General features: G+C 44.1%; 2 protein-coding genes across 3 annotated transcripts in view; one reads left to right on the top strand and one right to left on the bottom strand.

Moving 5' to 3' along the window:
- RIPK1 (receptor interacting serine/threonine kinase 1) overlaps nt 1-6,861 on the top strand; it is a 40,728-nt gene extending 33,867 nt beyond the window's left edge. For both annotated transcript variants that reach the window (XM_049715417.1, XM_033407996.2), the window contains 4 exons: nt 319-409; nt 1,286-1,858; nt 3,078-3,230; nt 4,873-6,861. In XM_049715417.1, the coding sequence (XP_049571374.1) occupies nt 319-409; nt 1,286-1,858; nt 3,078-3,230; nt 4,873-5,159 (1,104 nt within the window). In that variant the 3' untranslated portion in view covers nt 5,160-6,861. The remainder of the gene's footprint in view (nt 1-318; nt 410-1,285; nt 1,859-3,077; nt 3,231-4,872) is intronic.
- The window catches only part of LOC101289275 (tubulin beta-2A chain), a 145,471-nt gene that overhangs the window by 58,974 nt on the left and 73,653 nt on the right, over nt 1-12,844 (bottom strand). The window lies entirely within an intron of this gene.

The raw sequence follows: 12,844 nt of genomic DNA, 5'->3' as shown, positions 1-12,844 counted from the left end.
TCTGGGTTCATTATATTCCATTGGGTTGTATGTCTTTCCTTAGGCCAATACCACACTGTTTTGATTACTGTAGCTATGTAGTGAGTTTTGAAATCAGGAAGTGTGAGCCCTCCAACTTTGTTCTTTTTTAAGATTGTTTTGGCTATTTAGGGAAAAAAGTTTATTTTCTTAAAGAAGTATTTACTGCTTGTAAGAGCTATGTGAAATTTCTACCTTCTGAAAAATTCGTTCTTCCTTACAACAATTTTCTGGAATTTTTTGGCCAACCCAGTATTTTCTGCTGTTTACTAAAGTATGTCTTCATGTTCTTAATTCTAGAAAGAGTATCTGGGCCAAAATGAAATTGTAAAGAGAATGAAGTCTCTCCAAATTGGTTGCGTAGCAATGTCTCCAAGCAGGTCAAATTCAGGTAACTTATACTGTGATTGAAAATCTATTTATTCACTTATTTGTTCATTCACTCACTGTACTGTCTAAAAGGCTATTTACAACTATATGAGAAACAGAAGAAGCTATAAAATATAACAGCTGGCTTACAAGACTTTCTAATATATTCGGAGTTAAGGTACATATATTTGAAATATTAGGTAACAACATGTTCACCAAAATCATAAAGTATCCTGAACACAAGAGGCCTAATATATCTGATAGGGAGGAAGTGACAGCTCAGGAAAAAGACGGGAACCTATGTGGGAGCAAAGTCCTTGAGAAGGTCAGGGATGACTGGGTCCAGAGTACATGCAGAGAGGTTGGCCTCAGATTCAAGCAGGGATACTTTTTTCATTTAACAGAAGGGAAAGCAGAGTATAGGATATTGAAGCCACTTATCAGCTGTCTGTTCTGAGGCACATCACTTGACTTCTTGTAAGCCCCATCCATCATTGTAGTAATAAGTGTTCCTACTCTTATAGGACTTTCAAAGAACAAAAGAATCCACGGAAGTGCTTAGCTCAGAACTGCTGCCATTCTTATTTTCCAGCCCTGCGTCACAACAAGGGGACACCTTCTCTGCTCCAACACAAGTCCTTTTCTTCCTTGGTCATTCCTACAACACCCACTTTTCTGCTGCTTGGTTATAACTTCTCTCGTGCTCTCACACTGCCAGGCAGGGACGGCTGCTTATTACCTGTGTAACTCACAGGAGGAAAAGCACCTGGTAAACGCTTTTTCTTTGTTCTCAGAGTTTTCAGTGTGTTACTCCAAGGTACAGATTCATGACTGTGCTCAGGTTTTTACTCTTAACGTTTCATGAAACTCTTTCTGACGCTGATTCATTTGTTTTCAGCCACAGAACAGCCCAGTTCGCTGCACAGTTCACGGGGATTCGGGCTGGGTCCTGTGGAGGACTCCTGGTTCGCTCCCGCCCCAGAGCAGCAGCAGCAGCAGGAGGAGGACCTCCTGCTGCACAGTAAACTCCAGGAGGAGGCCAACTACCATCTTTATGGCAGCCGCATGGACAGGCATACGGAAGAGCAGCCCAGACAGAATGTGGCTGACAGGAGACAGGAAGAGAGGAGACGGAGGGTCTCCCATGACCCTTTTGCACAGCAGAGACCTTATGAGAATGCTCAGAACGCAGGGCTGAAAGGCCTTGCTTATTCCGGTGCAGCCAATCATGGTAGTGCGGTACAGCAACCAGCAGGGCTAACCAGCCAGCCCCAGTTACCACACTGGAGAAATGGATTGTTTACATCACTCGGTTTTGGAGCAAGACCAGTGGATCTGAGAACCGCAGGTCCAGGAGTTGGGGATGGGCCAAATCCAGGCCACATGCCAAGCCTGTATAAAACTCCAGTGCCTGAGACCAACCTCCTGGGAAACACACCCACCATGCCATTCAGCTCCTTCCCATCAAGAGGTAACCAGGCCTTTCAGTCACACTGTTCTATTTTTTAACCTTTCCTGAAAATAAAGCAGCCATTAGCTCTGTTGTAGACTATAAGTGAACAAAGGACAAGCTGTTTGGGGTCTTCAGCCACCAGACACGCCTTGCCTTCTCGGAATAAGTCTCCATCAGACCACCCGGCCTAGGCTCTTGGTTTGGGTAGAAGTCAGTGCAGCTGCCCACAAGTGTCAGGCCACAGGTCTTTGCATCTAGTAGGCATCTTCCACTCTAACCCGAATCTCAGTAGCTCCTCTATGTCTGATCTCTGATGTAAGTGAAGGTATCTGCTTGTATTCTTCCGCTTGCTTGCTGTTTTCTGAAGGTAAGAAATAAATCTTGGATATTTTCATTTTTTATCTCATATAGGCCAAAGACTACCACTGGTGATGAAAACCACGTTGTTGGGCAACCATCACCACCATCCACCTCCAGAACTCTTTCTTCTTCCCAAACTGAAACTGTACCCATCAGACAATAACTCCCCATTCTCCTTCCTCCCAGCCCCTGGCAACCACCCTTCTACTTTCTGTCTCTATGAATTTGATGGCTCTAGGGACCTCATATAAGTGGAATCATATGGTGTTTGTCCTTCTGTGACTGGGTTATTCACTGAGCACAATGTCGTCAAGGTCCACCCATGTTACAGCCTGTGTCAGAATTTCCTTCTTTTTTAAGGCTGAATAGTATTCCATTGTATGGATGGACCACATTTTGTTTATCCATTCATCCGCTGTTGGACACTTGGGTGCCTTCCACTTTTTGGCAATTATGACTAATGCTATGAACATGGGTGTATAAATATCTGATTGAGACCCTGCTTTCAGTTCTTTGGGGTATATACCCAGTAGAATTGCTGGATTGTATGGTAATTCTATTTTTAATTTTTTGAGGAACCACCATACTGGTTACCACAGTGGCTGTACCATTTTATATTTCCACCAGCAGTGCATACGGGTTCCAATTGCTCCACAACTTTGCCAACACTTATTATTTTCTATACTTTTGATAGTTGCCATCCTAATGGATGTGAGATGATTCAGCCACCTTTTAAAGAAGAAAATTTCAAAGGGTGGCATAGGATAAATAATTTAACTTAAGCATTTGGAGTAAAACCCTGCCCCTTTACCACATAGTACTTTTTTCTCTTGCTTTCAGTCTAGATGTACTTACCTGTGTGTTTCTCTCTAATCAGATGAGTCTTTAAAATATGGCATATACAACAGTTTTGGCGTTCAGATTGGAAACAATAATTTTATGGAGATTGGCGGAATGAGTCCATTGGTACTGGACAGCACGTACATGAACTTGAAAGAAGACCCAGCTTCTAAGTACCGAGATATCTTTGGTAAGATGCCCTTGAAGGACCCATCTATAGTAACCTTGAACTGTCTTATCTAATATTTCACTGATTATTCTCTGTGAAAGTGCCCTATCTTTCCTCTCTAAAATAGCTCTGTAATTTCCATGTAATTGCTTTGTAACTTATTTATGTTTACTCTGGAGATAATTAGAATATCTAATTCATGGATTTGCTGTGAAAGTTAAACGAGTCAATATGAATAAAGAGCTTAGTACACTGCCTGGCACATTATAAGATATACAAGTGTTAAACACACCATCATCATCATCGCATCAGTATTAGTACCTAGACCTAGCAGCAGTAGCTCCCTCAGGTCCTCGTCCAAAGGGATTCTGTAAAAGAAGACTATGCCCTCAGCTGCACATGCATAATAAAATAAGAGGGCTTTCTCTTGTGGCGTTCCACCATGCAGGCTCATAACATTAATCCCAAAACGCAACCTGGGAAAAGCAGTCACGAGGCCAAAGCAATGTGATTTAAGAACCCAGCTTTCTAATTAACCCTAGGATGGGCAGTTTTTTTAAATCAAGGGCCAGGTAGTAAATGTTCTAGGCTTCACTGGTCCTGAGGTCTCTGTTGCAGCTACTCAGCTAACACTGTAGTACAGTAGCAGCCACAGACGGTATGTACACGAATGCGCGTCGCTGTGTTCTAATAAAACTTGGTTTACAAAAACAAGCAGCGGGCTGGATTTGGCCCATGGGCCATAGTTTGACAATCCCCGGTCTAACCCATTTGAAGGCTAGTCTTTAAAATCTAGAGCCGAAGTTCCTAATTTTGGGGGTGACAGGGGTACCTTTGAGAATCTGATGAAACCCAGCGTCCCTCTCCTGGCGAAGCGTTGACAGAATTTTGGACGCCTGACGTCCAGTGGTGATGGCAGAAGCTGCACTGTGGGGAGTTGGGGAAAATGAGGTATCTTTTTTCTCATATTCAGCTTACTGAGGTCGGACGAGGATCAAGAAATTGGGTTTGTTTGTGGTGTTTTGGTGGTTTTATACTTTTATTTTGCTTCATTTTATTATTTTTACGAAGGCCTGAGAGGAAGGAACAAGTAGAAAGAGAGAGGTTATGGCTGTAGGAGGAAAGAGGACAGCACTTGGGGTAGGGGAGGGATAAGTCCAAAAATACCTCATCCATTAAAAGACAAGGGAAGGCAGTGTAATGAAACCAGTTCGCAGCCGGTGGTCTCAGTTTCCTTGATTAAGTAAGAGGAAAGCAAACTGTTGGGTGAAGGGTATCCTGAGTTGAATGACCTTAACTCTGGCCAGATGTAAGTGGAAAATGCCCAAAAGGAACGAAAATGGTGTCTTCCCCCTGTACATCAGGAATGTGTGATATAAACAAGGGCTGTGGCTCAGGTTGTACACAACAGCCTAGCAACCAGAGGGGTTTCGCTCTCTAAGCCTCGGGCTGTGCCTCAGACCTGCACCTCCCGGGGCGGGGGAAGAGGTTCCTCCACATGGGCTGGCAGACGGGTGAAGTACCAACCGATGAGCCCACAGCCATAGCATGAAGAAGTTATCTTTTTCACCGTCTCCTGGGACTCTTCACTTTATACAGGTCTTTGAAGCTGGACGTTCAAATGGCCATAGCTTGATGCCTTCTTCTCTTTTCTATTTGGCAGATAATACCACTAGTCTGACTGATAAACACCTGGACCCAGTCAGAGAAAATCTGGGCAGGCAGTGGAAAGACTGTGCCCGTAAGCTGGGCTTCTCCCAATCTCAGATCGATGAAATTGACCATGACTATGAGCGAGATGGACTAAAAGAAAAGGTTTACCAGATGCTCCAAAAGTGGCTGATGAGGGAAGGCAGCAAGGGGGCCACCGTGGGAAAGCTGGCCTTTGCGCTCTACCAGTGTTCCAGGCTAGACCTGCTGAGCCACCTGACACACAGCAGCCAGAACTAAGCCCACAAGGGCTCCTGCAGCAGGAGGCCCTCTCCTCACTCGGTGAGCGACCCACCGAAAGCCTGCTGCCTCAGAAGGTTCAGAATTCTTTCCTCACTGATGCGGGTTCTGTGCGTAAAAATCATTTCCTGCCTTTCATAGCTGGAGGATGGGAAAAGAAATCTACAGCAAACAACCCACTGCACAGGAAGACCTATTCATGGCCAAGGTCCAATCAAAACAGAAGCCTAATAGCGTTTTGAAAGGGAGAGAGATTCAAGGGAGATCATTTTCTTTCAGATTATTCCATAACCTTCAGTGATGCTGTTCATTCAGTTTCTTGACGTTTTGCTTGAGCAAGGAAAAAAAAATTAATATTTTAGAATATAAACTAAATCAGCTTTCTAATTCTGCACTGTCTTCTCTACATAGGCTCCTGTTGTAACCGAAGCACTGTAAAATGCTGCATTCTCGTCAAATGGGATTTTTTTCTATCACAACCACAGTTCATTCCAAAATTATAGGGTCTCTTAACTTCAGGATCAAATTCTGTGTCAGTCACTACAGGCTTCAGGAGTTATATGCTATCTTCACTCTGTAAATTAACGGAAGCGATTTTAAGGAGTACAGACAAGGGGGGAAAAATAGAGAACAAAAATAGGAGACTTTCCCAGGCTGTCATTGCACAGAATTGCTACTAATTCTGACGAGTACAAAGGTTCTTTCCTAGCATTCTGACACTTCAGGTACTTTTCCAACCTGCGTGCCCTGAAGAGGGAGCAGGTGTGCTGGGAGTATTGATCGCTTCAGCCCTGGCTACGACTGGAGCCTCAGGGCAGATCAGTGTTGAGCAGCTTCCTCAGTTTATCCCAGGATACTGTAGAAATAATTTCATTTTTTCCTGTGAGCTAGGCTGTAAAAGGACAGGTTCCGAGTCTGCTAGCTGTGCCTGTAGCACTCAACCTTTCAAAGCCCGCCTGAAACCAAGAAGGAGTGAAGGCACTCGAGGGCTAGGAGACTGACGTGACCAGGCCACCCAGCATCACCGCCCGCCCTTTGCTCGGCAGAGCAGGTGTGCCACTGTGCTCAGCCCTCCCGGGAGGGCGGCACACAGGGTGCGGTAAGGCCATCTGGCTGCCAGAACAGATCCTAGTGTTTGGTGGGTTCATAACAGTACTGTTGGTTCTGATTCTAAATCTCCTCCAGTCAGTGGTACTGTAAAGCAGAATTTCTTCACCTTGGCACTATTTGGCATCTTGGGCCACGTAGCTCTTTGTTGTGGAGGGCTGTCCCGTGCATCGTAGGGCATTTGGAAGCAACCCTGGCCTCTCCCTGTGAGATGCCAATAGTGCTTTTCTCCCCCTCCTCCCATCTCTAGTTGTGACAAACAGCAATGTCTCTGGACATTTCCAGATGTTCCCTGGAGGGGCAAAACTGCCCTAGTTGAAGACAGCACTGCTATAAAGTAGTGAACCTGTTTTCCTATCCACCCATATCCAGGCTCACTACTTGGTTGCCACACAGCATTGGATCACATGGCCCAAAAGGAAAACTGGAGGGGCAGACAGTCCCAGGCTTGCTGGAGGGGGCTGGATGATTTCTTTTCTAAATGCATCCCTTGTGCCTCTCTTCTAAATTCCAGAGAGGTTGCATGATCAATGTTCAGAGGCAAAAAGCGTAAGATATCTTTAATGGACTTTTTAAAATAAAATTTTGTACCTCAAATGTAAGCCATGTGTTTGTATAAATGAAACAGTTTGAGATTCTCCACTGTGACTTTACCACATGGGTTGGCATTTCCTTTTCACCCCTGCTATTGGCAGGAGAGAGGAAGCTGCTGATAGAAGAGGAGCTTCTTGACATTGCATTTTGACTTTCAAGATGAAAAACGCACTGATCCGAGAGCCTGCGGCACTGCCGTCCTTCACACCTGGCTCAGAGGCCCTTCCTTCAGCCTCCACGCTCTAAAAACTGGGCTGAAAAGGGCCAAATTTATACCTGAGGAGTTTCAATACAAGGCCCAAGCACCACAAAAACACTAGTCTTGGGCAGAAACCAATTAAATGAGACGACATAGACTACAACTTGAGAAATAAGACTATCCATCTTGGCTCCGAAAAAGGTACTCAGACCCTAAGGTTGACACTGCTAAATAAGACCCGCTTCCAGGTCACGCATCGTGCTAAGGAGAGTCTCCACTTGATGCTATGGTCATGACCTTTGCTTTGGGTCCATAATATGAAGTTAGATCTTCAGCAACAAGGAGTTATTTCTCACAAAACATTTTAAATAGTATTTTGATGTACATTTTAATGTGTGGTGTTTATTTTTTTAAGTTTTTCTAATTACAGTAGTCATGTAAATAAAAATAGGTATTTATATGGTCAAGGTTTTAGAAGCATCTGATTACAAGGAAATCACTGAAGGATTAGTTCTATGGTATAATCCAGGTACAGGGTTCTGAAATCAAGCAGGCTTAAATTCCCCTCTGCCGCTCTGGCTGTGTACCTGGGGCCTGCTTCCTAACTTCTCTTAGCCTCAGTTTCCTCATCTATAAATAGGGCAATAGTACATAAGGTTGATGTGAGGATTAAAAGAATGCATCACAAGGTGCCTGGCACAAAAATAGTAGTTATTTTTTAAATTAATTTTTATTGGAGTATAGTTGATTTACAATGTTGTGTTAGTTTCAGGTGTGCAGCAAAGTGAATCAGTTATACATATACATACATCCACTCTTTTTAAGATTCTTTTCCCATATAGGCCATTATAGAGTATTGAGTAGAGTTCCCTGTGCTATACAGCAGGTCCTTATTAGTTATCTGTTTTACATATAGTAGTGTATATATGTCAATCCCAATCTCCCGATTTATCCTTCCCCCCATTTTCCCCCAGTAACCATAAGATTGTTTTCTACATCTGTGACTCTAACAAATAGTAGTTATTTTTTAAACTGCACAGTAGTGTTATATACACAGAGCTACTTCTCAAGTGTGTACTTAAAAATTGTTACACCAATAGGCTAAACCTCAGCACTACCATTTTTGCTGACCAGTAGGATAACTGGTGTTAAAATTGTACAATTATTTTTAACCCTGATATTTCTGACAAGAGATCCCAATCAACATTTCAGGAAAACATAAGAAAATGTCGACCCCACCCAAGATTCTGAACGTCAAACAATAGTAGCTGGAATATTACATATTTCTCTTTCTTTCTATGCAGGAAATTGATGTGATAGCTTTATGTTGAAAGAACATAAATATTTTAGCATAACCCATATTTAAGCCAAACCTGCCTTTACTGCTCAAGAAACTCCAATGGGCCAGTGAGGACACTGCAGGTAACAGAACTTTGCATGGCTGTAACACGTAGAAGCACTGTGCCTACAGGACTATTACAGTGGAAGGGTGTCTGGGAGGAGAAATAACGTAACGTGCAAGGAAGCGGTTGGAATCTCCAATTCCAGCCAAGGCTAAGCAGCAGCCACGAATGTGCCAGGTATTTTCAGTTCAGGTAGGGCAGGAGAGTAGCCAGAATTAAAGGGTAGTTGTTTTTTTTCCCTACTGAATCTTCGATTGCAGATAATGTTTATGACCTTTAAAGCTTGAATTGGTCTGAAGAGGAAAAAAAATTCAATAGTGGTGAAATACACATAAAATTTGCCATCTTAACCATCTTTATGTGCACAGCCTGTGACCTGCTGAGATCCCGGGCCTGGTGCTCTGCCCACCGAGGCCCCCTCCAGCCGCCCGGGTCCTGAGGGAGTGGGAGGGAGGGAAGGGGGAGCACAAGTAAAGGCCTGACCTCCGACCCGGCACCCCTGGGGGCGGCTGGGGGAGGGGAGGAGTTCCTACACCCAGCGGGACCCACCCACGGTTAGGGGTCCAGCAGGGAAGACAGCGAAGACGGGGGAGACATGGGGAGATGATGGGGGGACACGAAGGAACGGGAGGGAACGCGGCCAGCGCTTTCCCTGTTCACTTAGGCCCCAGGGAGCCTGTTGGGCTCCCGGGCCTAATTCTCTGCCCTCGTAGCCTCCCTCCTGCCCCGCAGAGCCAAGGGCCCCCCCCAACCTCTAAACTTCGAAACCCCATCCAAAGTGCTGTGCCTAAACCCCACCCACACACCCTCACCCAGGGCCTTACCTCCAAACCCCGGAACTCCGCCCTCCAGAGGCCCTCCCTTCCACAAGCTGCCTCTCCCCTTCTGCGCAGGTCCTAAGCAGAAGCCCTGCCCCACGCTTGAACATCGCCCCGCCTAGGCCCCACCCCACGCTCAAACGGCACCGCCCCCACAGCCGCCTAGGTCCCGCCCCACCTTAAACCCCGCCCCTGCCTAAGTTCCACCCCACCACCTAAACTCCACCCCCATAGCCAAGGCTTTGTTTTCTTTTTCATTTTTCCTCTTTTCGATTGGAGTTCGGTTTTACCGTGTTGATTCATTGCTGTTAATTCTTTTATATTTTTCCTAATACTTTTATTTTTCTAATTTTATTTTATTCTTTATACTTCATTATTGTTCTCTCCTTTTGGCTTGTTCCCCACCCCCCATTTTTTTTCTTTTTTCTGTTGTGGCTTCATTTTACCTTGTTGTGGTAGCTTCAATTATAGCTTTATTTTTCCTAATATATATATTTTTAAATTTTATTTATTTTTATTTTTGGCTGCATTGGGTCTTTGTTGCTGCACATGGGCTTTCTCTAGTTGTGGCAAGCGGGGGCTACTCTTCATTGTGCTGTGCGGGCCTCTCATTGCGGTGGTTCTCTTGTTGCAGAGCATGGGCTCTAGGCACGTGGGCTTCAGTAGTTGTGCCTTGCGGGCTCTAGAAAACAGGCTCAGTAGTTGTGGCACATGGTCTCAGTAGTTGTGGCTCACAGGCTCTAGAGCACAGGCTCAGTAGTTGTGTCTTACGGGCTTAGTTGCTCCACAGCATGTGGGATCGTCCCAGACCAGGGCTCGAACCCACGTCCCCTGCATTGGCAGGTGGATTCTTAACCACTGCGCCACCAGGGAAGCCCCCCTAATATATTTTTTTATCTTTCTAATTCTATTTTGTTTTTTATTCTTTGACATTGTACTGCTCCTTTTTTCTTTCTATCTTTTCTTTTTTTTTTTTTTAACCGCACCATGAAGCTTGCAGGATCTTGATTCCCAGGCTGGAGGTTGGGCCCAACCTCCTGTGGTGGGAGCTCCAAGTCCAAACTGCTGGACTAACAGAGAACCTCAGACCCCAGGGAATATTAATCAGAGTGAGACCTGCCGGAGGTCCTCATCTCAGCACCAAGACCCGGCTCTATCCAACTGCCTGCAAACTCCAGTGCTGGACCTCTCAGGCCAAACAAGCAGTAAGACTGGAATACAGCACCACCCATCAAAAAAAAACAAAAATGAAACGACAAAAAAATATGTCACAAAGGAGCAAGGTAAAAACTTACAAGACCAAATAAATGAAGATGAAATAGGCAACCTACCTGAAAAAGAATTCAGAGTAATGATAGTAAAGATGATCCAAAATCTCAGAAACAGAATGCAGAAAATACAAGAAACATTTAACAAAGATCTAGAAGAACTAAAGAGCAAACAGGGCTTCCCTGGTGGCGCAGTGGTTGAGAGTCCGCCTGCCGATGCAGGGGACACGAGTCCGTGCCCCGGTCCGGGAGGATCCCACATGCCGCGGAGCGGCTGGGCCCGTGAGCCATGGCCGCTCAGCCTGCGCGTCCGGAGCCTGTGCTCCGCAACGGGAGAGGTCACAACAGTGAGAGAGGCCCGCGTACCGCAAAAATAAGTAAATAAATAAAGAGCAAACAAACAGTGATGAAAAACACAAAAACTGAAATTAAAAATACTCTAGAAGGAATCAATAGCAGAATAACTGAGGCAGAAGAACGGATAAGTGACCTGGAAGGTAAAATGGTGGAAATAACTGCCAGGGTGCAGAATAAAGAAAAAAGAATGAAAAGAACTGAGGACAGTCTCAGAGACCTCTGGGGCAACATCAAATGCACCAACATCCGAATTATAGGGGTCCCAGAAGTAGAAGAGAAAAAGAAAGGGTCTGAGAAAATATTTGAAGAGATTACAGTTGAAAACTTCCCTAACATGGGAAAGGAAATAGTCAAGTCCAGGAAGCACAGATAGTCCCATACAGGATAAACCCAAGGAGAAATATGCCAAGACATATATTAATCAAACTATCAAAAATTAACTACAAAGAAAAAAATATTAAAAGCAGCAAAGGAAAAGTAACAAATAACATACAAGGGAATCCCCATAAGGTTAACAGCTGATCTTTCAGCAGAAACTCTGCAAGCCAGAAGGGAGTGGCAGGACATATTTAAAGTGATGAAAGGGAAAAACCTACAACCAAGATTACTCTACCCAGCAAGGATCTAGTTCAGATTTGATAGAGAAATTAAAACCTTTATACAGGTAAGCAAAAGTTAAGAGAATTCAGCACCACCAAACCAGCTTTACAACAAATGCTAAAGGAACTTCTCTAGGCAGGAAACACAAGAGAAGGAAAAGACCTACAATAACAAACCCAAAACAATTAAGAAAATGGTAATAGGAACATACCTATCATTAATTACCTTAAATGTAAATGGATTAAATCCTCCAACCAAAAGACGTAGACTGGCTGAATGGATACAAAAACAAGAGCTGTACATATGCTGTCTACAAGAGACCCACTTCAGACCTAGGGACACATACAGACTGAAAGTGAGGGGATGGAAAAAGATATTCCATGCAAAAATGAAAATCAAAAGAAAGCTGGAGTAGCAATTCTTATATCAGACAAAGTAGACTTTAAAAAAAAGGCTATTACAAGAGACAAAGAAGGACACTACATAATGATCAAGGGATCAATCCAAGAAGAAGATGTAACAATTGTAAATATTTATGCACTCAACATAGGAGCACCTCAATACATAAGGCAAATGCTAACAGCCATAAAAGGGGAAATTGTTGGTGGGAATGTAAATTGATACAGCCACTATGGAGAACAGTATGGATGTTCCTTAAAAAACTAAAAATAGAACTACCATACGACCCAGCAATCCCACTACTGGGCATATACCCTGAGAAAACCATAATTCAAAAAGAGTCATGTACCACAATGTTCATTGCAGCTCTATTTACAATAGCCAGGACATGGAAGCAACCTAAGTGTCCATCAACAGATGAGTGGATAAAGGATAAAGAGGATAAGATAAAGGATAGAGGATAAAGGACAGAGGATAAAGAAGATGTGGCACATACATACCGTGGAATATTACTCAGCCATAAAAAGAAACGAAATTGAGTTATTTGTAGTGAGGTGGATGGACCTAGAGTCTGTCATACAGAGTGAAGTAAGTCAGAAAAACAAATGCTGTATGCTAACGCATATACATGGAATCTAAAAAAAAAATGGTTCTGATGAACCTAGGGGCAGGACAGGAATAAAGACGCAGACCTACTAGAGAGCGGACTTGAGGACACGAGCAGGGGGAAGGATACGCTGAGATGAAGTGAGAGACTGGCATGGACATATGTACACTACCAAATGTAAAACAGATAGCTAGTGGGAAGCAGCCGCATAGCACAGGGAGATCAGCTTAGTGATTTGTGTCTACCTAGAGGGGTGGGATAGAGAGGGGGGGAGGGAGGGAGACGCAATAGGGAAGAGATATGGGAACATATGTATATGTATAACAGATTCAC

This window comes from Orcinus orca, chromosome 10 (genome assembly GCF_937001465.1).
Source record: "Orcinus orca chromosome 10, mOrcOrc1.1, whole genome shotgun sequence".
Lineage (NCBI taxonomy): Eukaryota > Metazoa > Chordata > Mammalia > Artiodactyla > Delphinidae > Orcinus > Orcinus orca.
The sequence above is the reverse complement of the archived record's forward strand: the minus strand, read 5'-3'. Positions and strand labels throughout refer to the sequence as shown.